Source organism: Pristis pectinata, chromosome 14, assembly GCF_009764475.1.
Source record: "Pristis pectinata isolate sPriPec2 chromosome 14, sPriPec2.1.pri, whole genome shotgun sequence".
In the NCBI taxonomy this organism is placed as follows: domain Eukaryota; kingdom Metazoa; phylum Chordata; class Chondrichthyes; order Rhinopristiformes; family Pristidae; genus Pristis; species Pristis pectinata.
The window spans coordinates 839827-867603 of record NC_067418.1 but is presented as its reverse complement, the minus strand read 5'-3'; the positions used below and the strand labels follow the sequence as shown (position 1 = coordinate 867603).

At 56.4% G+C, this 27777-nt stretch overlaps 2 protein-coding genes across 3 annotated transcripts in view; one reads left to right on the top strand and one right to left on the bottom strand.

Annotated features, from left to right (window-relative positions):
• On the top strand, positions 1-22841 carry irf7 (interferon regulatory factor 7). Of its 2 annotated transcripts, none has more exons than XM_052029562.1 (10): positions 1-446; positions 2531-2696; positions 8740-8926; positions 9530-9645; positions 10734-10794; positions 12325-12462; positions 13586-13735; positions 16428-16796; positions 18936-19048; positions 22451-22841. In XM_052029562.1, the coding sequence occupies exons 1-10, from the start codon at positions 433-435 to the stop codon at positions 22610-22612; spliced, it is 1476 nt and encodes a 491-aa protein (XP_051885522.1). In that variant the 5' UTR covers positions 1-432; the 3' UTR covers positions 22613-22841. The 2 variants fall into 2 exon arrangements, with proteins under 2 accessions (XP_051885522.1, XP_051885521.1); XM_052029561.1 differs by having other exon boundaries at positions 9524-9645.
• A 2537-nt stretch (positions 22842-25378) lies between these two features.
• LOC127577947 (cadherin-related family member 5-like) overlaps positions 25379-27777 on the bottom strand; it is a 47744-nt gene continuing 45345 nt past the window's right edge. The window contains exon 13 of the mRNA XM_052029655.1: positions 25379-26323. Within this exon, the coding sequence (XP_051885615.1) occupies positions 25922-26323 (402 nt within the window). The 3' untranslated portion in view covers positions 25379-25921. The remainder of the gene's footprint in view (positions 26324-27777) is intronic.

Genomic DNA, 27777 nt, shown 5'->3' with positions numbered 1-27777 from the left:
ATGGGGAAATGGTTTGAAAACTTGCGATGTTATAAAGTGGGGGTCGTTCGACCGGTCGGTTCTGTTCCCCAGGAATCCGCGCTCCCTCTCCTGCGCTCCGCGCTCCCTCTGCTGAGCTCCCTCCCCTGCGCTCCGCGCTCCCTCTGCTGAGCTCCCTCCCCAGGAATCCGCGCTCCCTCTGCTGAGCTCCGCGCCGGCTCCAGGTTCCGGGGGAGGAGGCGCCGGCAGAGGAAACAGAAACTAACGCTTCATGTGATTTCGGGGAAAGGGGCGGGACTGCGGGCCGAGCGGCCGGCGGGAACGCTGCTGCCCTTGGACACCGCCCAACAGCCGGAGCGGTGACGGGGGAGGAATTCCCAGCGCCCGCTGCGGGAGCAATAAAACCCGCCGCCCGGAGCCGGGCTGTGGAGGGAGCTGCGCATAGTCGCTTGGATGGGGAAGCAGAGGTAGGAGGGAGACCGGGGAAGGGAGAGGGGAGAGGGGAGAAGGGGGAGAGGGGGGAGGGGGGAAGGGGGAGAGGGGGGGAGAAGGGGGAGAGGGGGGAGGGGGGAAGGGGGAGAGGGGGGAGGGGGGAGGGAAGGGGGAGAGGGGGGGAGGGGGGAGGGAAGGGGGAGAGGGGGGGAGGGGGGAGGGAAGGGGGAGAGGGGGGGAGGGAAGGGGGAGAGGGGAGGGGGGAGGAGGGAGGAGAGAGGGGGAGGGGGGAAGGGAGGGAAGGGGAGAGAGGGGGGAGGGGGGAGGGAAGGGGGAGGGGGAGGAGAGGGGGGGGGAAGGGGGAGGAGGGGGGAGGGAAGGGGGAGAGGGGGGAGGGAAGGGGGAGAGGGGGAGGGAAGGGGGAGAGGGGGGAGGGGGGGGGGAGAGGGGGGAGGGGGGAGGGAAGGGGGAGAGGGGGGAGGGGGGAGGGAAGGGGGAGAGGGGGGAGGGGGGAGGGAAGGGGGAGAGGGGGGAGGGAAGGGGGAGAGGGGGGAGGGAAGGGGGAGAGGGGGGAGGGGGGAGGGAAGGGGGAGAGGGGGGAGGGAAGGGGGAGAGGGGGGAGGGAAGGGGGAGAGGGGGGAGGGAAGGGGGAGAGGGGGGAGGGGGGGGGAAGGGGGAGGGGGGGGGAAGGGGAGAGGGGGGGAGAGGGGGGAAGGGGAGAGGGGGGGAGGGAAGGGGAGAGGGGGGAAGGGGGGGAGGGGGGAGGGAAGGGGGGAGGAGGGAAGGGGGGGAGGGAAGGGAAGGGAAGGGGGGGAGGAGGGAAGGGAAGGGAAGGGGGGGAGGAGGGAAGGGAAGGGAAGGGGGGGAGGAGGGAAGGGAAGGGGGGGAGGAGGGAAGGGGGGGAGGGGGGGGAGGAGGGAAGGGGGGAGGGGGGGGAGGAGGGAAGGGGGGGAGGAGGGAAGGGGGGGAGGGGGGGGAGGAGGGAGAGGGGGGAGAGGGGGGGAGGGAGGGGGGAGAGGGGGGGAGGGAAGGGGGAGAGGGGGGAGGGGGGGGAGGAGGGGAGGGGGGGAGGAGGGAAGGGGGGGAGGGGGGGAGGAGGGAAGGGGGGGAGGGGGGGAAGGGGGGAGGGGGGGGAGGGGGGGGAGGGAAGGGGGGGGAGGGAAGGGGGAGGAGGGAAGGGGGGGAGGGGGGGAGGAGGGAAGGGGGGGGGAGGAGGGAAGGGGGGGGAGGGGGGGGGGAGGGGGGAGGGAAGGGGGGGGGAGGGGGGAGGGAAGGGGGGGAGGGGGGGAGGAGGGAAGGGGGGAGGGGGGGGAGGGGGAGGGAAGGGGGGAGGGGGGGGAGGGGGAGGGAAGGGGGGAGGGGGGGGAGGGGGAGGGAAGGGGGGAGGGGGGGGAGGGGAGGGAAGGGGGGAGGGGGGGAGGGGGAGGGAAGGGGGGAGGGGGGGAGGGGGAGGGAAGGGGGGAGGGGGGGGAGGGGGGAAGGGGGGGAGGGGGGGAAGGGGGAGGGAAGGGGGAAGGGGGGGAGGGGGGAAGGGGGAGGGAAGGGGGGGAGGGGGGAAGGGGGAGGGAAGGGGGAGAAGGGGGAGGGAAGGGGGAGAGGGGGGAGGGAGGGGAGGTGAGGAAGGAGGAAGAGAGGGAGAGAGGATGTGGAGTGGGGGGGGGGAGAGATCAGATCTTTATGTCACATGTACATCGAAACACACAGTGAAATGCATCTTTTGCATAGAATGTTCTGGGGGCAGCCCGCAAGTGTCACCACACTTCCGGCGCCAACATAACATGCCCACAACTTCCTAACCCGTACGTCTTTGGAATGTGGGAGGAAACCGGAGCACCCGGAGGAAACCCACGCAGACACGGGGAGAACATACAAACTCCTTACAGACAGTGGCTGGGATTGAACCGGGGTCACTGGCGCTGTGATAGTGTCACGCTGACCGCTACACTAGAGAGAGGGGGAGAGGGGGTGTGGGGAGCAGAGACAGCGGGTGAGGAGTGTGTGGATGGAGGGAGGGGGTAGGGTGAGGGGAGGGACTGTGGTGCACATGTGCTGTGGACTCTGAACCTGCGGGTCCTCTTTCTGCTACCCCCCCCCCCCCCCCCCCCCCGACATCCCCCAGGATGAACCCGCACAAACCACAGCTGCGACCGTGGCTGATCGAGCAGATCAACAGCGGCCGCTACCAGGGGCTGCGCTGGATCAACGAGCAGAGGAACGCGTTCCGCATCCCCTGGAAACACGCGTCCCGCCACGACCTGTCCGAGGACGATTACCGCATCTTCAAGGTAGGGAGTGCCTGAGGCACGCAGATTAGGAGTGATCCCCATCCCTCTCCCCCTCTCCCTGCCATCCCTGTCCCCTGTCCCCCGTCCCCCTCTCCCCCCTGGCCCATCCCCCTTTCCCCCCCAGCCCCATCTCCCATCCCCGTCCATCCCCAGCCCCACTCCCCCCCTCCCTCCCAGCCCTGTCCTCCGTCAGGGAAACGGTCTCCTGCGTCCAGTCTGAGGTTACAGTGCTCCCCCCCTCCTGGTGAATGATCCCAGTCTACCCACCCCCTCCCCACTCCCTCTATCCCTGGGACCAGCCCGGTATATTCCCATCCTCTCATCCCAGCCCATCCTTTGGTGGGGAGACTGAAAGGTTTGGTCGGCTGGGGCCTTACTGTGATAACACCTGTAAACCACCCCTCGCAGGCCTGTGTTGTGAATTCCTCCCTCATCACTGCTGCACCTTCGGCCTTCGGTGACTGGGATACAAGCATGCCCAGGTCTGTTTGAACATCAACACAACCCAATCTCTGGCCATTTAACAAACACTTTTTTTCTCCTGTGTACTCAGCTTTTCCAAAACCACCTCCGGACTCTCGATCCCACCCAGATTTGTATCATTGTCAAATGTTGATGTATGACGTTAGTTCCTCAGCCAAATCGTTGATGTGAATTGTGATGGCTGGGGTCCCGCCACTGGCCCCTGTGGGCGCCACCGGTCACAGGCTGGGGTCCCGCCACTGGCCCCTGTGGGCGCCACCGGTCACAGGCTGACAACCGAAGGGTCTGTATAGAACAGTACAGGCCCCTCAGCCCACGATGTTGTGCCCAATTAATTAAGCTAATGGCACCTAATCCCTTCTGCCTACACGTGGCCCACATCCCTCCATTCCCTGCACATCCACGGGCCTAAGAGCCCCTTAAACGCCTCTATCGTATCTGCCTCCACCCCCACCCCAGACAGCACAATCCAGGCACCCACCACTCTGTGCGTAGTAAAAAAAAACTTGTCCTGTACATCTCCTTTGAACTTGCCCCCCTCGCCTTTAATGCATGCCCTCTAGTATTAGACTTTCTGACCCTGGGGAAAAGATACCAGCTGTCTACTCTACCTGTGCCTCTCATAATCTTATGCACCTGTCAGGTCTCCCCTCTGCAATACTCCAGATGTGGCCTAACCAAAGTTTTATAAAGCTGCAACATAACTTCCCGACTCTTGAACTCAATGCCTTGACTCATAAAGGTAAGCATGCCATCCGCCTTCTATACCACCATATCAACGTGTGGCCACTTTCAGGGAGCTGTGGACTTGGACCCCATGATCCCTCTGTACAGCAATGCTGTTAAGGGTCCTGCCATTAAGATAAGATCTCTTTATTAGTCACATGTACATTGAAACACACAGTGAAATGCATCTTTTGTGTAGAGTGTTCTGGGGGGCAGCCCACAAGTGTCACCACGCTTCTGGCGCCAATATAGCATGCCCACAACTTCCTAACCCGTACGTCTTTGGAACGTGGGAAGAAACTGGAGCACCCGAAGGAAACTCACGCAGACACAGGGAGAACATACAAACTCCTTACAGACAGCTGCTAGAATTGAACCCGGGTCGCTGGTGCTGTAATAGCGTCACGCTGACTGCTACACGACTGCGCCTGCGAGACTGTGTGCTGTCTCTTCACGTTTGACCTCACCAAGTGCAACACCTCACATTTGGCCGGGTTAAACTCCATCTGCCATTTCTCCGCCCATATCTGCAGCTGATCTGTATCCTGCTGTATCCTTTGCCAGTCTTCTACACTATCCACAGCACCACCAATCTTTGTATCATAGAACAACACAGAACAGGCCCTTCGGCCCACAATGTTGTGCCGACATAGCTAATCCCTCCTACCTACAGAGTGCCCATGTCCCTCCATTTTCCTCTCATTCATGTGCCCATCCAAGACCCTCTTAAAAGCCCCCAATGAATTTGCCTCCACCACCCTATCAGGCAATGTATTCCAGGCATCCACCACTCTCTCAGTAAAAAAACGTATCCCTCACGTCTGTTCTGAACCTACCCCCTCTCACCTTAAATGCATGCCCTCTGGCATTGGATTGCTCAATAATGGGAAAAAGATATTGCTTGTCCACCCTATCTATGCCCCTCATAATTTTATACACCTCCAACAGATCACCCCTCAGCCTCCGATGCTCCAGAGAAAAGAGCTCAAGTTTGTCCAGCCTCTCCTGATAGCACATGCCCTCTAATTCAGGCAGTATCCTAGTAAACCTCCTCTGCACCTCTCTCTAAAGCCTCGCCATCCTTCCTATAGTGAGGTGACCAGAATTGCACGCAATACTCTAGATGCGGCCTAACCAGAGTTCTATAGAGATTGATAAGCATATGGAGGAATTTAAAATAGAGGGATATGGGGGAGGTAGAGGTTAGATAGTCTTAAGGTTTAAAGGTCGGCACAACATTGTGGGCCGAAGGGCCTGTATTGTGCTGTATGGTTCTATGAGATGCATCATAACTTGACTCCTGTACTCAATACCCCCATTAATAAATGCAAGCATTCCATAAGCCTTCATAACCACCCTGTCTACCTGTGTAGCCCCTTCCAAAGAGCCATGGACTTGCACCCCAAGGTTTCTGCTTTTCAATACTGTTAAGGATCTTGCACACATCCAATTCTCCACTGACCCCATGCATCTGAACTTTCTTGATTAACCTATTATGTGGGACTTTGTCAAATGCCTTACTGAAGTCCGGAGAGATGACATCCACAGCTCTACCTTCATCAATCTCTCTCATCACCCTGTCAAAAAACTCAACCAGGTTAGTAAGTCACGACTTACCCCGCACAAAGCCATGCTGGCTTTCCGCTAGTCATGGATCTCCAGCCAAAATAAGTCCCATTGACCACTACCCTCTGTCTTCTGTGGGCAAGCCAGTTCTGAATGCAAACTACCAAGTCACCATGGATCCCATTGTAGCTTATTCCCTCTTTTTGCTTTCTGTCTAAGGACCAACTCCCAATCGGTGTTGGTCCATTGCCCTAGTTCCATGTGCTCTAACCGTGTTGACCAACCTCCTGTGTGGGGTTTGATTGAAAGTCTGAAGATCCAAATGCACCCCATCTGTTGGTTCCCCCAAATCTGCTGTACTGTCACATCCTCGAGGAACCTCAGTAGATTGGTCAAACATGATCTTATCTTCGTAAATCCATGTTGTGTCTGCTTGATCCTTGTTGTTTTTGCAAGGTGTTCTGTTATTACATCCTTTGTAGATGTCAACACAGAACAGTATAGGTCAGGAACAGGCCCTTCGGCCCACCATGTCTGTGCTGACCATGAAACCAACCAAAACTAATCCCATCTGCCTGCACGTGGTCCACATCCACCCATTTCCCTGCCTGTTCACGTCTCTCTAACTGCTTCCGTGTTGCTATACTTGCTTCCAGCACGTCCGCTGGCACTGCGTTCCAGCACGCATCACTGTATGTTTTTAAAAAACTTGCCCCGTAAATCTCCTTTAAACTTTCCCTCTCTCACCTTAAACCTATGCCCTCTCGTATTGAACATTTCCACCCTGGGAAAAAGATACTGGCTGTCCACTCTTTCTACGCCTCTCATTTCAAAAAACCTCAGTCAGGTCTCCCCTCAACCTCTGCTGCTCCAGAGGAAACAACCCAAGTCTGTCCAACCTCTCCTCATAGCTCATGCCCTCCAATCCAGGCAGTGTCCTAGTGAACCTCCTCTTGTTCCCTGCACCACCTCCATTGTGACTGAAACCTGTTTATTTCTGACTTTTCTCAGTTCTGATGAAGAGACATCAGCCTGAAACACAAACTCTTTCTCTCCCCAGAGACACTCTCTCATCTGTTCAGCATTTGCAGTGTTTTCTCCCTCCCTCTGCACAGATACCATTCATTTCTTGCCAGTGTCATGTGCTGCTCTTCCCCAGGGTGGTTAAGTCCCCAGGTGCCTGGCACTGAGAGCTTGTGTCGGTGCTTCAGGGATGACCAAATTTGTTTCCCAGTTCCCCCAGCACAGCACAACTGTGACATCACCCCTCACCACGACTGGGACTTCTGCACAGCTAGAGTTCGCTGACTGATGCGATATGTTTGCTGTGACACTAAACCGTATCCCGGGATGTGTTGTTCCCACACATTCCATACCCGATCTCTGTCCTATCTACGGCTACTGTAACAGCCCCGCTGTGTATAGAACGAGCTGCCAGAGGAAGTGGGAGAGGCAGGTACAATAGTGTCATTTAAGAAGCACTTGGATAGGTACATGGAGGGGTGGGGCTTGGAGGGATGTGGGCCAACTGCAGGAAGTTGGGACTAGCTGGGTGGGCACTGTGGTCGGCACAGACTGGTTGGGCCGAAGGGCCTGTACCCCTGCTGTGTTGCTCTGGTACCCACCCATCCTGTCATCTCCTCTCATTCTTCTAAACTTCAGCAGATACAAGTCCTGCCCCTCCAAACCTTTCCTCCTGAGGCGACCCACCCATCCCAAGTGTTAGTCCAGGAAACCCCCTCTGAACTGCTTCCAAAGTACTTGCATCCCTTTCTGAAATAAGGAGGCCAGTGTGGAGCAGCTATGGATATAATGAATGGTGGGGCACTGTCCCTCACACTAAACATTGACATACTGTTAACTTGCTGTACCTGCACACCGACCACCTGCAGATCGTGCACTGGGATCCCCAGATCCCTCTGCAGCCTCAGGGCTCTGCAGTCCCCCACCACTCGCACAAAACACTCCTTTTTATTTTGCCTGCCAAAATAGGCAACTTCTTGTGTCTTATGAGGATAGGTTGAGTGATAATTTTAAGGTGATTGGAGGAAGGTATAAGGGGGATGTCAGGGGTAAGTTTTTGTACACAGAGAGTGGTGGGTGTGTGGAACGCACTGCCGGCAGAGTTTGTGGGGGCAGATACATTAGGGACATTTAAGAGACTCTTAGATAGACACATGGATGATAGAGAAATGGGAGGCTGTGTGGGAGGGAAGGGTTAGATAGATCTTGGAGCAGGATAAAATGTCGGCACATCGTGGGCCGAAGGGCCTGTGCTGTACTGTTCTATGGTGCCCAATGGTCAGTGTGGATAATGTGGACTGAAGGGCCTGGTTCATCCTGTGCGACTCTCTCACTGGGAAAGCCTGTCCCAGTCACTGGTCCTTTTCCATGGGTCTGGCCGTGTCTCTGGTTTCAGGTGTGGCCCATGGGGTGCCCTCTGGCAGTGATGATGGCTGATAGCCCGGTTCCCCACCCCGGCCCAACCCCTCTCTACATCACCTCTTCCAACAACTGTCCCCTGTACACTTCAGAGCACCCCTCAGCCCTGCTCCTAGGCCCAGGGTTGACCAACCCATTCCAACCTCCTTCTGGTCAAACCTGCTGTGGCCCCCCCGCCCCCCCCCCCCCCCCCCCCCCCAACCCCACCCCTCAGGTGATGTCTGGGGACCGTCCAGCCCCCGCAGGATGATCCCGCAACCACCCCCTCTCTCTCTATCGGACCACCAGCATCTAACGCTGAGTGAGCAGAAATTCTGGCCCCCACCTCCGTGTTCTGACCAGCGATAGTGCTGGGGTGGGACCAGCTCCTCCTAACTGAACACTCCCCATCCCTGCCCTGTCCAACCTTCCCCCAACCCCCCTACACACCCCACCCCCACCCACCCACCCATGCATCACATCCCACACTGGCTGCTTCCCATGGTTTCCGGCCCACTCCTCGTCCCAAATGCTGCCCTGACCTTTGTCCCAAACTCTGCTCCCATGTCGACCCCGGGACTCACTGTCCCGGGTGGGCAGTAGCACACCACACACTGCCACTGCTTTCTGATCGCTTGTGGAGTGCCGAGGGAGGGGGCACGGAGGGAGCACCGAGGGAGGGACGGTGCTGAGGGAGGGGGTAGTGCTGAGGGAGGCACTGCACCGAGGGAGGGGGGTTGCGGCGGGAAGGGGCGGTGCCATGGGAGTGCCGAGGGAGGGGCAGTGCCGCGGGAGGGGGAGCACCATGCGGTCAGCAGTCCGGCTAAGGGTCTCCGTGTTCTCCCAGGACTGGGCCATCGCCAGCGGCAGGTTCAGTGGGGTGGATGCCAGCGACCCTCCCAGGTGGAAAACCAACTTCCGATGTGCGCTCAACAGCAACGAGTCCTTCCGCAAGCTGGCTGACCACTCAAAGGAGTCCTCGGACCCGCACAAAGTCTACTGCATCGTAGACCACCACCCCGGTGTGGCCCTGGGTACGACCCCCACCCACGGATAGCTCCCCCGCCCCCCCAGGGTACATCCCCCTGCCCCCAGCTGTGGGGGCAGTCCCACACCGGGGCTGCTGTGGCTCAGCTGTGCGGTGTGGAGCTGTGTTCCTGGGACCAGGGGGGTGGTTGGGACCCTGGGGTGGGGGGCCAGGGAGCATGGCTGGGGTGGGAGGGGCAGGGAGACTGGAGAGGCTGATCTGTTCTCCATGGCAACAGGACATGCAATGGAGGGGGTCAGGGTCACCAGGGTTTGGGACGGTTTCCCTGGGCGAGGCTGTCCCTGGGGGGGGGGGGGGGGGGGGGTGGAGGGGGTGGGCGGACGGGCAGGTCGGGGGGGGGGGGGGGGGCGGGTGCGTGAGGGGGTGTGCGGACGGACAGACCCTGGAGGGGAGGGGGTGGGTGGACGGGCAGACCCCGGGGGGGGGGGGGGTGGTCTCCGCAGTGGACTGGGAGCAGATCCAGTGGGAGGGGGGGTTCTCTGCCCTGAGGGGAGGGAGCAGGGAGGGTGACTGAAAGGAGGGCCCTAGGAAGGGCCAGCAGGGGCTGATGGGCTGAATGGTGAGGTGACGAGCGGTGTTGCAGTTTCAGATGGAGGGGCCAGAGCCGTCGACGGGGACGAGGAGCTGGAGTCCATCCTGTACTTCAGCCCTGAGACCGAGCTGTCCCAGCCCAGCTTCACCCCGCTGACTGCCCCCTACCCACAGGTAGGTGCACCCCCTCCCCCTTAACCCCCCTCCACCCCCTTCACCCCCCCCTCACCCTCTCCCCTCACCCAACCCCAACCCCTCACCCTCACCCTCACCCCTACAGGTAGGTGCACATCCACCCCTCCCCACTCAATCCCCACAGGTAGTGCACACTCCTCCCCACGTAGGTAGGTGTGCAGCCCCTCCCCAAATGGGAGCAGTGGTGAAGAGTTGAAGCTGACATGATGTACAGAGCTGCCAGTCCCAGACCACACTTCCTTCCCCACCCCGTTACCCCAGCCCCTCACCAGCCCTACCCTCCCGCCGCCGTATCTGGAGTGGGGACCCCATCTTCTACACCCCTCTCTGTAGGGCGCGGCCTCCCCCACCCCCAACACTCCACCTGTGCAAGGGAGGTTAACCTGACACTCCGCCCCCCCGGGTCTGCCGGGACCCCCTCTGTCTGCCGGCCCTCCCAGTCATGAGGCTTCACCGTGTCTGGGAGCTTGCTGTGCACATGCTGCTCCTCCATCATACTGATTGGCTGTGGAGGACTTGGGGTGTCCAGTTGTTGCCGTGGGCTCTCTAGGCGTTGCCCCTCTACAGGGGTTCTAATGTACAGCAGGACCGGGGTTCACTCTAAAGCTGCGTAACCCCACCCACCACCTACCACCCCCCCCCCCCCCCCCCCCCCCCCCCCCCACCACCAGCTCTCAGCACGAGGGGGGGAGCAGGTGCCCCCTCCCCCCAAAGAGAAATGGAGAGGCACTGGAACCCCCCAGAGGGGCCTTCCCCGTCTCATTAGAAGGTCAGTGGCCCCTCCATCCCTCAGTGCAGCCACTCCCTTGGTGAGGCGCCTCCCACAGTGTGGCTCTCCCTCTCGGTATCACAAACGAGCCCAGGTTTCGTGTCTAATCCGTGCAGTTGGGTCTTGACCCCAGGACCTCTGGATCAGAGTGTGAGTGGAGGTGACTGACAGCTAATGCCCCCTCCCAGCCCACTGTGTGAGGAGCGGGAGCAGGAGCTGGCTGTGTCCCAGTGCGCAGGGTGTTGGGGGAGTGTGCAGCATGGACCGTACGGTGAACATTCTCTGTTCTGTTGAGCAGGAGCCTGTGGAAGATGTGATGCCACACTTTGGGTTGATGAGCTTGTCTGACAGTCCTGGAGGTTGGTGTTGCTTCATCTTACCGAGTGTTTAATGTCTTGCAGTTCCTTCCCTGAAATGCTGAGCGAGAGAAGGCACTGAGCACAAAACTTGCTGGGTGTTTCTCTGTCTGCCTTAAGCCCAGGGGCTGCCCAGTCTCTCCGTGGTCCTTGGGATGGGCAGTGGCTTGGCAGGTAGTGTCTCCTGTATGGATTGAGTGACCGACTGAGTAACAGTAACTGGACCTGCTGATTGTTAGTCACACAGCATGGAAACGGGCCCTTCAGCCCAACTGGTCCATGCTGGCCAAGATGCCCATCTAAGCCAGTCCCACTTGCCTGCATTTGGCCCATATCCCTCTAAACCTTTGCTGTCCACGTACCTTTTAAATGTTATTGTACCTGCCTTTGGCAGCTCGTTCCATATACTGACCACGCTCTGGGTGAAGAAGTTGCCCCTCAGGTTCCTATTAAATCTCTCCCCTCTCATCTTAAACCTGTGCCCTCTAGTTCTTGATTCCCCAACCCTGGGGGGAAAGACTGAGTGCATTCACCCTATCTATGCCCCTCATGGTCTTATACACCTCTATAAGATCACCTCTCATTCTCCTACACTCCAAGGAATAAAGTCCCAACCTGCTCAACCTCTCTGCATAACTCAGTCCCTTGAGTCCTGGCAACATCCTTGTAAATCTCCTCTGCTCCCTTTCCAGTTTAATGGCATCTTCCCTACAGCAGGGCGACCAAAACTGTACACGATACTCCAAATGCAGCCTCACCGACGTCTTGTCCAACTGCAACAACTTCCCACCTCCTGTACTCGGTGCCCTGACTGATGAAGGCCAGCGTGCCAAGAGCCTTCTTCACCACCCCCTCTACCTGTGACTCTACTTTCAGAGAGCCGTGTACATGTAACTCCTAGGTCCCTCTGCTCTACAACACTCCCCAGGGCGCTACCGTTTGCTGTGAAAGTCCTACCCTCATTTGTCTTCCCAAAATGCAACACCTCGCACTTATCTGAATTAAACTCCATTTGCTATTCCTTGGCCCACTGACCCAGCTGATCAAGATCCCCCTGTACATCCTCATAACAATCCTGATGTTTTTGCTCTTCTCAGAAATTTGTGATATCCCATTCCTCTCCCTTGCCCCTCCCCTCCCCTCGCCCAGCTGGTAGTCCTCCCTCAGTCCCCTGTGGTTCAGCTTTACCTTCAGTTATTGAGAGGGTAACATGCAGTCCATGCGCGCACAGTGAAAGTCTCCTCGACAACCTCGGCCAGGTTTGCTCAGGGTGACCCACTCGAGCACAGACGTGGTTGTTGGAGGATTTACGGTGACAAGCGCTGGGGTCACCAAACCCTGTTCTGAAGCAGATGAGTGTACAGGTTCAAACCTGCAGTGTTCTTGAATGGAGCAACTTTAAGTGTTGTAGTTCAGGTAGCTGCAGTGTTGCCAGCAAATGCCCTCAACTGCTCCTCTTGTCTTCACCCTGGTGAGTCCTGGTCTGTGCTCTCCTACCAGATATGTAACCTTTCTACTTTGTTTCTGGTGAAGATCAACTGGCTCCGAGTCCTGGGCACCTGCCCAACCTCTACACCCAGCCGGGAAAGGTGCCTTCCAGCGGCTGCCTGCCCCTGGGAACTGCTCCACAGGAAACTCCGGGCCAGCTCCCTGCTCAGGCAGTGCCTGGAGGTGAGTTCACTTGGTGGGACTGACGGAGAAAAGGTCGGGGCTGAACAGGACAGTGAGACTGGTGGGCCCACTGGTGAAAATAGTGTCTCCCCCTCCGCTCTCTGCTCCTACCCACACCCCCTCTGCCCTCCCCTCACACCCCCTCTGCCCTCCCCTCACACCCCCTCTGCCCTCTGCCCAATACCCACCCCCCTCGCACCCTCTCCGCCTTCCCCTCACATTACCTCACCCACACATGTCCCAATATCGTGTCTCCCCCTCTGCCCTCTGCTCATACTCCCCTCGCACCCCCTCTGCCCCTTCGCCCACACACATCCCATATCGGGTCTCCCCTTCTCCCCACTCTGCTCATACCCCCCTCTGCCCTCCCCTCACACCCCCTCCATCCCTCCACCCACATGTCCCCGTATCGTGTCTCTCAAATTTGATTGAGTTTTTTTGGTGACCAAGAGGATCGATGAGGACAGGGTGGTAGATGTTGTCTACGTGGACTTCAGCAAGGTCCTGCATGAGAGACTGGTCCAGGGGGTTGAATCACCTGGGATCCAGGGTGAGCTGGCCAACTGGATACAAACTTGGCTTGGTGGAAGGAGGCGGAGGGAGGTAGTAGAGGGTTGTTATTCAGACTGGAGACCTGTGACCAGTGGTGTGCCGCAGGGATCGCTGCTGGGTCCGTTGTCACCTATATTAACAATCGGATGACAATATTGTCAACCTGGTCAGCAAGTTTGCGGATGACACCAACACTGGTGGTATAGTGGACAGTGGAGGGGGTTTACAACAGGATCTGGATCAACTGGAAGGTCGGCCAAGGAGCGGCAGAAGGAATTTAACTTGGACAAGTGCAAAGTGAATCATTTTAGGAGGTTAAACCGGGGCAGGACGTACACAGTGACTGACAGGGTGTTGGGAGTGTGGTGGAAATGAGGGACCTCGGGGCACAGGTTCACTGAAAGTGGTGACACAGGTAGACAGGGTGGTGAGAAGGTGTTTGGCACACTGGCCTTCATCAGGCAGGCAACAAGAGTGGGGTTGCCTGTTGCCATGGGAACCGGTGGCTGGAACGGGGAGGATGTTGTCAGCAGGGACACGGAGAACTGAGCCTTGTCTGTCTCACCCCCAGACCAACGATGGGAACCGATGCTGGCCCCTGTACGCGGTGGAGTGCCGAACCTTGGCCAGGAGGGACCTCTGCAGCTGCCTGCTCCGGTCCAGCTGCAGCCCCCAGGCCCAGGAGTGCTGCCTGGGCCAGGAGGGCAGCTGTCTGCTCTGGGTACGTAGAACGTGTTGCAGTGTGGCATGCATCACACGGTAGGGAGTGATACAGCACACAGGCCCTTCAGCCCAACGTCCATGTTGACCAGGGTCGTGCCTTCCTCGGCCAGTCCCACGCCTGCATTTGGCCCATGTCCCTCTCAACCTTTCCTGTCCATGTACCTGTCCAAGTGTCTTTTATATGTTGTAATTGTACCCGTCTCTGGCAGCTCGTTTCACATCCCCACCACCCTCTGTGTGGGAAAACTTGCCCCTCAGGTTCCCCCTTTAGTCTTTCCCCTCTCACAAACCTGTGCCCTCTAGTTTTAGACTCCCCTACCCTGGGGAAAACACTGTGACCATCCACCTTATCTGTGCCCCTCATGAGTTTATAAACCTCTATAAGGTCACCCCTCAGCCTCCTTCACTCCAGGTAAAACAGTCCCGGCCTGTCCCGTCTCTCCTTATAACTCCAGCCCTCCAGTCCCGGTAACATGTTGTGAATCCTTTCTGCCCCCTCTCCAGCTCAATGACATCCTTCCTACAGCTGGGCGACCAGAACTGCACATGATGCTCCAAGCATGGCCTCACTAATATTTTGCAGAATTGTAAAATGACGTCCCAACTCCTGCACTCAGTGCCCTGTCTGATGAAGGCCAGTGTGCCAAGCACCTTCACCACCCTGTCTACCTGTGTCGCCACTTTCAGGGAACCGTGTACCTGTACCCCGGGTCTCTCTGTTCTACCACACTCCCCAGGGCCCTGTCGTTTACTGTGCAAGTCCTGCCCTGGTTTAACTTCCCAACATGCATCACTGTGCACTTGTTTGAGTTGAATTCCATCCCTCTGTTCCTCCTCCCACTTTCCCACCTGATTCCTGTCCCATTTCTAACCTCATACAGCCACCTTCACTGTCCACTGCACCAGCACTTCTGGTGTCTCCTGCAAACTTGCCATGCCACCTACATGCTGAACCTAACTGTTAATATAGATGACGAAGAACAGTGGACCCAGCACCGATCCCTGCGGCACACCGCTAGTCACATACCTCCGATCTGAATAACAACCCTCTACTACCTCCCTCCGCCTCCTTCCACCAAGCCAAGTTTGTATCCAGTTGGCCAGCTCACCCTGGATCCCATGTGATACAACCTGGACCAGCCACCCATGCAGCACCTTGTCAGAGGCCTTACTAGTCCATGTAGACCCCTCATCAATCCTCTTGGTCACCCCTTTAACACGACTTGATCAAATTTATGAGACACGATTCCCACACACAAGGCCACGCTAACCATTTCTAATCCGTCTCTGCCTTTCCAAATGCAGGTAGATCCTGTCTCCGGACCCCCCTCCAGTAACGTTCCCACCACTGACGTCAGGTTGATTGGCCTGTAGTTCCCTGGCTTGTCCTTGCTGCCCTTCCTAAATGAAGGCACAACATTTGCCACCCTCCAGCCTTCTGGTACCTTGCCTATGGCTAAGGAAGATACAAAAATTCTTCCCTTGCTTCCCACAATGTCCTAGGATACATCTGATCTAGCCCTGGGGATTTATCCATCTCTATGCACTTCACAACTGCCAACACTTCCCCCTCCATAATGTCAACATATTTCAGGATATCACTGTTCTCTTCCTTGACCTTACTAGTTTCCGTGTCCTTCTCCATGGTAAATACAGATGAGAAATATTCACTGAAGACTGGCCATGGCTCCACATGTAGATTACCACACACCCCCAAGAGGTCATCCTCCCTCCCCGTTACCCTTTTGCTCACAAAATATAAGTATAAGGAGTCCTTTAGGATTCTCCATTTCTTCTCTGCCTGGGATATCTCATTCCCCCTTTTTACCCTCCTGATTCCCTGTCAAGTGAGCTCCTACATTCGTTGTACTCCTGAAGGGACTTGCTTGATCCCAGGTGCCTGTACCCAACACATGCCTCCTTCTTCCTGACCAGAGCCTCAATATCTCTTGCCAGCCAGGGATTCCCTAATCCTGCCAGCCTCTCCCTTCACTGTAACAGGACCATGCTGGCCCTGAGCTCTCACTGTCTCTCCCTTCACTGTAACAGGACCGTGCTGGCCCTGAACTCTCACTGTCTCTCAGTTAAAATCCTCCCACTCGCCAGATGTCCCTTTACCTGCAGACATCCTCTCCCAATCAGGTTTTGCAACTTCCTGTCCGATGGCCCCAAAATTAGCCTTGGCCCAATGTAGGACTTTAGCTTGTGGACCAGTCTGATGTCTATCCATGGAGACACAGGAGACGCCAGATGCTGGAACCTGCAGCAACACACAACCTGCTGGAGGAACTCTGGGCTCGAGCAGGATCTGTGGGGGAAGGAATTGTCACCGTTGTGGGTCAAAGCCCTGCATCAGGACTTGTCCCACAAAGGGACAGTGGGGTGGTGGTGAGGTTACTCGACAAGCAGCCGGGACATAGTGCAGCCTAAACCTATGCCCCCTAGTTCTGGACTCCCCTACCCTGGGGAAAACACTGTTACCGTCCACCTTATCTCTACCTCTCATAGTTTTAAACACTTCTATAAGGTCGCCCCTCATTTTCCTGGCCTGCCCAACCTCTCCCTGTAACTCAGGCCCTCGAGTCCTGGCAACATCCTCGTAAACATTGTCCACATTGGTCCTGGTTCCCAAACCGCTTGGCATCAGTGGCTGGTTGAGTCTGTCATCTCAACTCTTCCTCTCCCTGCAGTTTCCAGCGATCTGGACATCACCATCTACTACAGAGGCAAGCAGGTCCTCCAGACCACCGTCACCAACACCAATGGCTGCCGGCTCTACTTCCAGCAGGAGGATGAGAGGTTTGTTCATCTCCAGCACATCCAGTTCCCAGGCACGGATGGTATTTCCGATCACAAGCAGAAGGACTTCACGGACCGTCTGCTGGCCAACATGGAGGGCGGGCTGCTGCTGTGGCACACAGCTGGTGATCTGCTGGCACAGCGGCTGGGCAAGTGCCAGGTATTCTGGGCTCGCGCCGAGACCGGCCCTAACGAGGAGTCCCAGAAGCTGCACCGCAACGAGATGACCAAAATCTTCTGCCTGAAGGACTTTATACTGGGTGAGGACAGGTCGTGAAAGGACCTCTGATTCCTCGGGGCTTCCGATGGGGAGGGACGTGGTCATCCCTGGGAGAGAGGGGAATACCACAGTGCCAGGCTCTTGCCTTTCCCCTTTGTGTCAAGTGGTACAGCAGTTAGTGTCGCTGCCTCACAGCTCCAGAGACCCGGGTTCGACCTGGGTTCAATCCTGGCGCTGTCTGTGTGGAGTTTGCACGTTCTCCCTGTGACTGCGGGGTTCTCCCCAGTTTTCTCCCATGTCCCAAAGACGTGTGGGTTGGGTAAGTTGTCCCTTAGCGCAGGCAATGTTGATGGATGCGTGGGGGAAGGGGGGGAAGGGACTGATGGGAATGCACTAACCAGATGAGTTGAATGGCCTCTTATGTTGAAATAAGCAAGGAGGGCTTGCTGGGTAACCCACTGTGGTGGGGGGGACAGGAGGCACCAGTTGGGGCCAGGGCTCCCCAGCAGGTCCGGGATCCCCGCGCTCTCGCCCTGCCTGCAGCGGTGTGAACTGCGGCGGTCTGGAGCCCCCACCACCCTCCCAGCCGGTGGGCTGAGGGAGACCCTGGCCTCTCTCACTGAGAAATGCCCCTCACGAGGATGGTGTTGAAGTTAGATTGGGTGGGCACGGATCTGGAGAAGTTGGAATCTTTTGGAGAGGAGGAGGTTGAGAAGTGACTTGATAGAGGTGTACAAGATGATAAGAGGCATAGATCGAGTGGACAGTCAGACTTTTTCCCAGGGCGACAATGGCTAACATGAGGGGACATAATTTTAAGGTGATTGGAGGAAGGTATAAGGGGGGGTGTCAGGGGTAAGTATTTTACACAGAGTGGTGGGTGCGTGGAACACACTGCCGCCAGAGGTTGTGGGGGCAGATACATTAGGGAGCCTCTTAGCACATGAGTGATAGAGAAATGGAGGGCTATGTGGGAGGGAAGGGTTAGATAGATCTTAGAGCAGGATAAGATGTCGGCACAACATTGTGGGCCGAAGGGCCTGTACTGTGCTGTAGTGTTCTGTTCTATGAATCTCGTCAGCTGAGGAATTCATCAGTGGGTCTGGAATTGGTGGGGGTGGTGGTGGGGAGGGGAGTGGTGGGGGGGTTGGTTTGGGGGTGGTGGGGAGGTGTGTTTGGGGGGGGGGGGCGTGGTGGAAGCTCATTCCTCCAGCGAAGGCGGCGTACAGCAGATGTCTGTAAACATCTGGGTGACCAACATCCCACAGCGAGGGACATCTGCCACCCTGGGGGGGCCTGGCTGGACACAAACTGTGTGGGACCCCCAAGGTTGTAGGGCAGTACTGGTGACTGTTTCCACCCCCCCCCCCTGCAGGACGGGGTGGTGACCCAGCCACAGTCTGCCAAACCCCTCCCCCTGTCTCACTGTGTGGGCTCTGGGTCCAAACCCAGATCATCCAGTCACTCCCCCCCCCCCCCGCCCCCCTTCACCCACCCACTCTGTGTGCCCGGTGAGGGTGGGGCCCCACCCTGCATACCCAGTACACCAGAACACACAAAGGGAGCTGAAGTAGGCCACTCAGCCCCTCAAACATGGCCATGGCTGACCAGCACAGGCCTCCTGCCAGTTTGCTTCAGTTCCCTGATGTTGTCCTCTGTCCCCAGTGATCCAGCACCAACCCTTGCAGGTGGAGAACTCCAGAGGGTCACCCCTGTAAGGATTTCTGTGTTAAATGACTGCCCCTTTGTAACCACACCCTTTGTTTGAGACACTCCCACTGCTGGGCACCCACCCTGTCGGGTACTGCACCCTACCATCAGTGGGAGAGTCCAGGATCTGAGGACACAGCCTCAGAATAAAGGGATGTCCCTTTAAAACTGAGCAATTTCTCCAGCTGGAGGGTGGTGAATCTGTGGAATTCGTTGCCATGGAGGGCTTTGGAGGCTAAGTCATTGGGTGTGTCTAAGGCAGAGGTTGGTAGGTTCTTGATTGAAGGGTTACAGGGAGAAGGCAAGTGAATGGGGGTTGAGAAAATCAGCCGCGATTGAATGGCAAGAGCAGATTTGATGGGCCGAATGGCCTAATTCTGCTCCTGTACTTTGTGGTCTGTCGATGTCAGGGCATTGGGCGACACACTCTCCCTTCTCAGGCACTGAGTAAGGTTGCTTCTTCTTGTAGATATGATTCAGTTCACGGAGCAGAGAGGCAGGGCCCCGCCGTGTGCAACCTTCCTGTGCTTCGGACAACAATTCCTGGTGAGCGACCAGGCTAAGAAACTCATCCTGGTCAAGGTAAGGAAGATTCGACCCATTCCCTGGGAATTCAGGAGGCACAGAAAGACCTGCATTCCCTTAGTGCCTCCACCACCAGACATCCTGGTACACTTCACCAATGAGGGGCCTTGATATTATAAAACAGACACAGCAAGGTCCTAGGGAGCAAAACTAAGGGAGGAAATAGATGGGATGGGAGGAGGCTTATGGAGCTTGAACACAAAATGGAGGTAATGGGCTGAGTGGCCTGCTGGCGATAGCCCCATGTGCTTCAGTGACCCATGTGTTTGTGGTTCTATTGTCCCCAGCTCGGACACGTCAGGCCATCTATCCTGGGATGCTTTGCTAATGCTGGTTTGGTTTTCAGAAAAATAATTTTAAGAACCACTTTTGTCAAACTTTAAAGGTGGGGTAGAGCCAGCGACCTGTGGGCACTTTACCACGCTCCACGTCATCAGATCCGCACCCTCCCCCTCAGCCCAAATGTTGGCTGACTTCTCAGGTGGACAACAGTACCTCCCAAACCCACCACCTCCACCCAGGGTGGGGCAGCAGGTTGAAGGTGAAGGGACCAGAGGGGAAGGTTTTCTACACAGTGGGTGGTGTCTGGAACGTGCTGCCAGAGGAGGTGCCGGAATGGGATTCAGTGATCGTGTTTAGGGGACGTGTAAATAGGCAAGGCATAGAAGGATACCATCCTGTGGCAAATGGGATTACTGTAGATGGTCTACTATCCCATTGTAAAGGTCAGCATGTATGTGATGGGCCAAAGGGCCTGGTTCTGGGCTGTATGACTCTGTGACTCTATTTCCCCATCTAGTCACACATTCCCACTGGGAAATACATCGCAGTGGGCTTTGGGAAGTCCATCGAGTGGACAGTCAGAGACTTTTTCCCAGGGCAACAATGGCTAACACAAGGGGACATAATTTTAAGGTGATTGGAGGAAGGTATAAGGGGGATGTCAGAGGTAAGTTTTTTTACACAGAGAGTGGTGGGTGTGTGGAACACACTGCCGGCAGAAGTTGTGGGGGCAGATACATTCGGGACATTTGAGAGACTCTTAGATAGCCTCCACTTCTCTACCATTCATGTGTCTATGTGGGAGGGAAGGATTAGATAGATCTTAGAGCAGGATAAAACGTCAGCACAATGTTGTGGGCCGAAGGGCCTGTACTGTGCTGTTATGTTCTATGTTAGTCCTTCACTGCCACTGGGTCTAAATCCTGGAACTCCTTCCTCAATGACACTGAGGTATCCGTCACCAGAAGGTGCTGAGGAAGAATCTTTTCCCCCCAGGGCTGCCGGAGGGGAGGGGGAGGCACACAATGTTTGAGAAGCATCTGGAATCACCAAGGCAGAGGAGGTCACGGAAAAGCTGACCTGATAATTTATCTGATGGGTGGGGGTCTTTGAAATTGTTTTGTTTCTCTGCAAGTGTTGCTGCACTGTGGTCTGGAACAGTTCCTGTCGAACTGAAGGCAGCAAATGTGAGGCCATGGTTTGAGGGAGAGAGAATGGGGAGCCACTGACCTGTGGTAGGGAATTGTTGGGATAGTGGGAAATGTGACAACAGCACTGAATAGAGTGGACAGGGAGTCACGGAAGGGACATCACTTTTGACCGATCTGTTGGGATAGATACAGGGAACCAGCTGTGTTTACACCACTTCCTCTGGCAGCTCGTTAATACTTACCACCCTCTGTGAAGAAGTTGCCCCTTGGGTCCCTTTTAAATCTTTCTCCCCTCACCTTAAACCTACGCCTGCTAGTTTTTAATTCCCCTTTCCCTGGGAAGAAGACTGTGCATTCACCCTATCTATACCCTCATAATTTTTTTACACCTCTATAAGGTCATCCCTCAATCTCCTACGTTCCAAGGAATGAAGTCCTCGCCTGCCCAACCTCTCCTGATAACTCAGGCCCTTGAATCCCGACAACATCCTCAGAAATCTTCTCTGCACTCTTTCCAGTTTAATAACATCTTTCCTATGACGGGGTGACCAAAACTGTGCTCAGTACTCCAAGGGTGGTCTCACCAAAGTCAAGGTCAAGTTCATTGTCATATGCACAAGTACATGTCTGCAGAGGTGCAGTGAAAAACTTACTTGCAGCAGCATCACAGGCACACAGCACCTTGTACAGCTGCTACATAACATCCCGACTCCTGTACTCAGTGCCCTGACTGAAGAAGGCCAGCATTTTAAATGCTGTCTTCACCACCCTGTCTACCTGTGACACCACTTTCAGTGAACTATGCACCTGTACTCCTAGGTCCCTCTGTTCCACAACGCTCCCCAGGACCTGACCTTTCACTGTATAGGTCTTACCCTGGTTTGACTTCCCAAAGTGCAACACCTCACACTCATCTGGATTGAAAGCTGTTTGCCGTTCCTCAGCCCACTTACCCAGCTGATCAAGATCCCCCTGTAATCACTGTCAACACCTCCTCCTATTTTAGTGTCATCTACTGCCTTACTAACCGTGCCTCGTACATTCACATCCAAATCGTTTAAATAAATGACAAACAACAAAGGTCCCAGCACCATCCCCTGTGTCACACCACTAGACACAGGCCTCCTGTCTGAGGAACAACCCTCGACCATTGCCCTCTGCTTCCTACCGCTGGGCTAATTATGAATCCAATCCGCTATCTCCCCCGGATCCCATGCGATCTAACCTTCCAGACCATGCGCGACCTTGTCAAAGGCCTTGCTGAAGTCCACATAGACAACATCCACTGCCCCACCCTCATCTTCTCTCTTGATTACGTCTTGGAAAAACTCCAAGAGATTTGTCAGATGCGACTTCTCACACAAAGCCATGCTGACTGTCCCAAATTAGACCCTGTCTCTCCAAATGTTGGTAGATCCTGTCCCTCAGAATCCCCTCCAGTAACTTCCCCACCACTGATGTCAGGCTGACCGGCCTGTAGTTCCCTGGCTTGTCCTCGCTGTCCTTAAATAATGGTACAACATTAGCCACCCTCCAGTCTTCAGGAACTAAAGATGAAGCGAATCTCTCCACAAGCGCCTCTGCAGTTTCTTCCCCAGCTTTGCACAGGGTCCGCTGATGCACTTGGTCAGGCCCTGGGGATTTATCCACCTTACACTGCTTTAAGAGTGTCAATACCTCTCCCTGGCCACCCTTTTACTCTTAATATACCTATAGAACCTCTTGGGATTTCCCTGCCTGCCAGATCCTTCTCGGATGAATCTTTTTGTCCTCCTAATTTCCCTCAGGTGCATTCTTATAGTCATTGGGTTGGGCTGCCTCGAACCAGGGGTTGCTGTCCTGGGATAAGGGGTGGACATTCAGGGCTGAACTGAGAAGTCTTCAGGCAGTTGGAGTTCTCTGAGAACGGGTGCCGAGGGGGAATCAGCCGTGCCTAATGCCTCCCCTCTGCCTGTTGAATCGGCAGGTTGTTCCTAAAGCCTGTGAGGTCCTCACTGAGATCGCCCACCAAGGTGGCGCCTCGTCGCTGGACAGTGAGGACATCAGCCTGCAGATCTCCAGCTCGGCGTCACTGGACAGTCTGCTGGCCCTGCTGAGAGAGATGGAGGACATGGAGGTGGACCTGTAACAGGGCACGGAATGCCTTCAGCGCATGCCTGAAGCCAGCATCTCATTGTTCTGTCTGGCCCCCCGACTCCCGCGGCACCCAAGCTGTGGCGGGGCAGAGGGGCCGGCGTGTGCGGAGCTCCCCCCATCGATGGGGTTTGGGTCCCAACTGTGCCGCGCCCCCCCCCAACAGTTTGTACACTGTTCATCTTCTGGGGCTGGGCAGATCATGCTGGGACGGGGGCAGTGAATGGGAGGGGCCCTGGGGGGTGGGGTGACAAGAGGGGTGGGGAGAGGGAGATGGGGGAGAGGAAGAGAGAGACTTGGGGGGCAGGGGGGAGAGGAGGAAGCCTTGGGGGGGGGGGGGGAGAGGAGGGAGACCTGGGGGGTGGTGGTGGGAGAGAGTGGAGGGAGACAAGGGGGGAGGGAGAGGTGGGGGAGAGGGGAGGGAGATGGGGGGAGAGAGAGAGAGGCGGGGGGGGAGAGAGAGAGAGGCGGGGGAGGGAGACGGGGGGAGAGAGAGAGAGGCGGGGGAGGGAGACGGGGGGAGAGAGAGAGAGGCGGGGGAGGGAGACGGGGGGAGAGAGAGAGAGGCGGGGGAGGGAGACGGGGGGAGAGAGAGTGGCGGGGGAGGGAGACGGGGGGAGAGAGAGTGGCGGGGGAGGGAGACGGGGGGGAGAGAGAGTGGCGGGGGAGGGAGACGGGGGGGAGAGAGAGTGGCGGGGGAGGGAGACGGGGGAGGGAGACGGTGGGGCGGGGGGGGCGCGTGGTTGGAGACAGGTGGAAGGAGGAGACTGAGACGTGCCTCCAGCGGTTCTGGATGAGGTTTGGGCACCGGCCAGATGTTTGCTGCCACTTTGCCTCAGGACCATTGTAGGAAGCTGCTGCAGATATTTTGGGATTGTGGCTGGGCCACTGCAGAACTGAACATTCGGACCCTTCCTGGTGAATGGTTCCTCCTCACAACTGTGCTGCCCACCCCTGGCCAGCTGCAGCTCCAGATGGTGACAACACAAGGTGCATCTCTAAAACAGTGCGGGAGAGCGCGGATGTGCAGACTTTGCCTCTGGCCAGCGGTTACATGGATGTGGCTCTCCTCTGGCAGCTGCAGTGCATATGTTTTGGGGGCAGGTGCTGGGACCACCCCATCTGTTTTCTCCCCTGGTGGCCGCTCTGAGTGGGACCTGGGACCAGTTGATTCTCTGTACCGGGAACCACCGGGGACCAACATTCACCGGTCCCCTCCCTCCCTTTATTACTGTTAAACATTTATTAAAACCCAGGACAAGAATTTGCCCGTGCCCTTGTGATTTCATCACTAACAGCTTGTTTCATTAAACTGTAAGAACCACCGTGACTCCAGGTACCGGGAGACCAGGGCTTACAGGATGGACTCTGGCAGCAAGGAGGGAACCAGAACCTTCTCCCAGGGACCGACTCCCACCAGTGGTCAGTGGATGTGCCGAGGAGCTGCAGCCCACCTCCAAATCCCAAACTCTGCAAATAAACAAGATCCACCTCTGTCCCCACACCTCCTCCCTCACCACCAGCAGGTCCCTGAACAGTCCTTCTAGGTGAGCCTCCTCCGACCCCGTCTCTCACATCTGGTGCTCCTGATGTGGCCTCCTCTGTCGGTGAGACCAGACACAGACTGGGGCTGCTCCTCTGAGCACCTTCTCTCCGTCCGCCGCGGCTGTCTGGAGCTCTCGGTTTCCAGCCGTTTTAATCCCCCTCCCCATTCCCACACTGAACTGTGCGACCTCAGACCCCTCCCCCTCCACTGCCAGGGTGAGGCCAAACGTCAACTAAAACAGCACCTTGTACCATGGCAGGAACATTGAATTCTCCAGTTTCAGAGGAACTTTATCCTTTACACCCCCCTCCACCCTCTTTACCCCCTCCCCCACTCTCTCCCGTCACTCACTTTTACTCCCCTCCCCCCCCCCCCCTGGGGTTCCATCCACCTGCTACACACACTTCACTCTGGATTGTATAGACTGGAGTCTGTGCCAACCGTGACAAGTTACACATCCCGTGCACCCGGACAGGCCCCACATCCCTCCACTCCCCCCCGGTTCCTGCACCTGGCTGAATGCCTCTTAAACCCCACCCCGGCAGCCCGTTCCAGGCACCCACTGCGCTGTGGAAAAACTTGCTTCACACATCTGTAAACTTTCCCCTTTCATTTTAAACCTACCCCTACTCTGAGAAAAAGACTGACTGTCTACTCTATCTGTGCCTCTCATAATTTTATAAACCTCTATCAATCAGGTCTCCCCTCAGCCTCCGCCGCTCCAGAGAAAACAACCCAAGTCTGTCCAACCTCTCCTTGGAGAACATGCCCTCTAGTGCAGGCAGCGTCCTGGTGAACCATCTCTGCCCGTCCCCTCCCTCATCCGATCCCTCCCTCTCAGCTCACCCTGGCTCCCACGTGATCCAACCTTCCAGACCAGCCTGCAATGTGCGGCCTTGCTGAGGTCCATGTAGATAATGTCTACCCTCTGCCCGCGTCAATGCTCTTCCCATTATCACCTTCCTGGCTCACCTTCGATCCCTTGAACCTGATCGCCCCGTTACAGGAAGGGTGTGGAGGCTTTGGAGAGGGTGCAGATATCCGGCCCTCTATCTCTTGTCATCCAGGGTTCTCCGGACCTACTGTCACAACTCCCAGCGACTGCAAGGGACCTGACAAAGTTCCTCCCCCCACACACAAATTTAATCCAATTTCTGTTCCCACGCGGGATGTGAACTTTCACCAACGTCCAGTGTTGAGAGGGTCACTCGCTCATACGTAGGTGTGATGTATGTTTGTGTGTGTGTAGTGGTGTGCATACAGGTTGTGTGTAAAACCCATGTGTGGGGTCTGTGTGAACACAACCCATCCCAGAGGTCAGTTTAACTCAGCTCCAGTGACATGACCAACGATCCAAAAGGTGAACGCGTCTCAGCAGGAAGTTTATTGCAGAAGACAGATTCAGCAAGAGCATGAACGAGCAATGATGTAGCAGAGAGTGACGGACACGGCTGAACAGACTCCCCACGGGGAGAGGGCGGGGCAGTGGGATCAGTGTGGGGACCGACACTGGGCTAAGGTAAGTAAGATAATCTTGAAATATTGAAGCCACCCGAAATCTGTCGGGTCTTTGGGTTTGTAAATTTCAAACTGCCGCTGTTTCTTGCTGGCGGTCGCGGGAGCCGGACATCGGGGGCAGGAGCTGTGACAGGGCGCGGCGCCCAGCATTTCCGTCCTGGCCGAGGTGCAGCACACGGGTGTGTGGTCAGTGGCGGCCGTGTGTCTGGGCTGGACGCTCGCTGGACCACAGCTGCTCCGTTACAGGCTGGAGGAGAGACGGTCTCCACCCTCGGTCCCTCCCTCCTCCTCCTCCTCCTCCTCAGTCACTCGATCCTCGTCGGTCTCCGGCTCGATGTCCTCCTTGAACCAGACCGCCTTGTAGCTGTCCGCGCTCTTCCTCTCCTTGGTGAGTATGGACTTCACGCCGCCGTCAGACGTGGCCTCATCCACCGGGCTGCCCCTGTGGCTCGCTGTCGACTTCACGCTGCTGCCCACGGCCGGTTCCACCACCGAGGCCAACGCTGTGGCGGTGACAATGGGAACACTCTCCTGCACCGGCTCCAGGGACGTCAGGGGTGTTTTCGCCTTGCCGTCCGCCAGCAAACCTTGGTTGGTGAATTGCACGGGTTCATCCCCTGACGAGTGCGACCTTCGGGAAAACTGCGGGAAGTTGCTGGCAGTTAGCCTTGTCCGGGGACAGGTCGCTGCTACCTCCCGTCCCACAACCGGGTGAGCGCAGGCCACCAAAGCACCGGGGCACAGATAAGGTGGACGGACACAGTCTTACCCCAGGGGAGGGGAGGGGAGTTTGGAACCTGGGGGCACGGGGTTCGGGTGAGAGGGAGATTTAAAGGGAACCTGAGGAGCAACTTTTCCACCCAGAGGGTGGTGGGTGTGTGGAAGGAGCTGCCAGAGGAAGGGGTTGAGGCAGGTACATTGACAACGTTTAAACGGCACTTGGACAGGTCCAGGGCTGGGAAAGGTTTAAAGGGATATGGGCCACACGAGGGCCAGCATGGACCAGTTGGGCTGAAGGGCCTGTTTCCGTGCTGTATGACTCCATGACCAAAACTGAAAAGGTGTGGGGTCAGGACCATGGTTACCCACTCTGGAACCTTCCAGGCCAGGACTGTGGAGTGATACACTTTGGAGTGATACACTTTGGAAGATTGAATTTGGAGTAGGAGGTTATTACAGGAAGCGAGGGAAGGGATTGCTGCGCCTTTGGCGACGATCTTTGCATCCTCACTGGTCACAGGAGTAGTGCTGGATGATTGGCAAATGTTGTTCCTTTGTTTAAGAAAGGGAGTAGGGATAACCCTGGGAATTACAGACCAGTGAGTCTTACTTCAGTGGTGGGCAAAATCCTGGGGAAGATTCTTAGAGACAGGATTTATGGGCATTTAGAGAAGCATAGGCTGATTAGGGACAGTCAGCATGGCTTTGTGAGGGGCAGGTCATGCCTCACGAGCCTGATTGAATTCTTTGAGGATGTGACAAAGCACATTGATGAAGGTAGAGCAGTGGATATGGTTTACATGGATTTTAGTAAGGCATTTGATAAGGTTCCTCATGGAAGGCTCATTCAGAAAGTCAGGAGGCATGGGATCCAGGGAAACTTGGCTGTGTGGATTCAGAATTGGCTCACCCATAGAAGACAGAGGGTGGTGGTAGATGGAGCGTATTCTGCCTGGAGGTCGGTGACCAGTGGTGTTCCGCAGGGATCTGTTCTGGGACCCCTGCTCTTTGTGATTTTTATAAATGACTTGGATGAGGATGTGGAAGGGTGGGTTAGTAAGTTTGCCAATAACATGAAGGTTGGTGGTGTTGTAGATAGTGTAGAAGGTTGCTGTAGGTTACAACAGGACATTGATAGGATGCAGAGCTGGGCTGAGAAGTGGCAGATGGAGTTCAACCCGGATAAGTGTGAAGTGAGACACTTTGGAAGATTGAATTTGAAGGCAGAATACAAGGTTAATGGCAGGACTCTTAGCAGTGTGGAGGAAAAGAGGGATCTTGGGGTCCATGTCCACTGATTCCTCAAGGTTGCTGCACAGGTCGATAGGGTTGTTAAGAAGGTGTATGGAGTGTTGCCCTTCATTAGTCGGGGTATT

Coding starts and splice junctions, on each gene's coding strand:
- irf7 (XM_052029561.1), top strand. Junction 2,697..8,739: donor ACGATTACCGCATCTTCAAG/GTAGGGAGTGCC, acceptor GTGTTCTCCCAG/GACTGGGCCATCGCCAGCGG. Junction 12,463..13,585: donor TGCTCAGGCAGTGCCTGGAG/GTGAGTTCACTT, acceptor TCTCACCCCCAG/ACCAACGATGGGAACCGATG.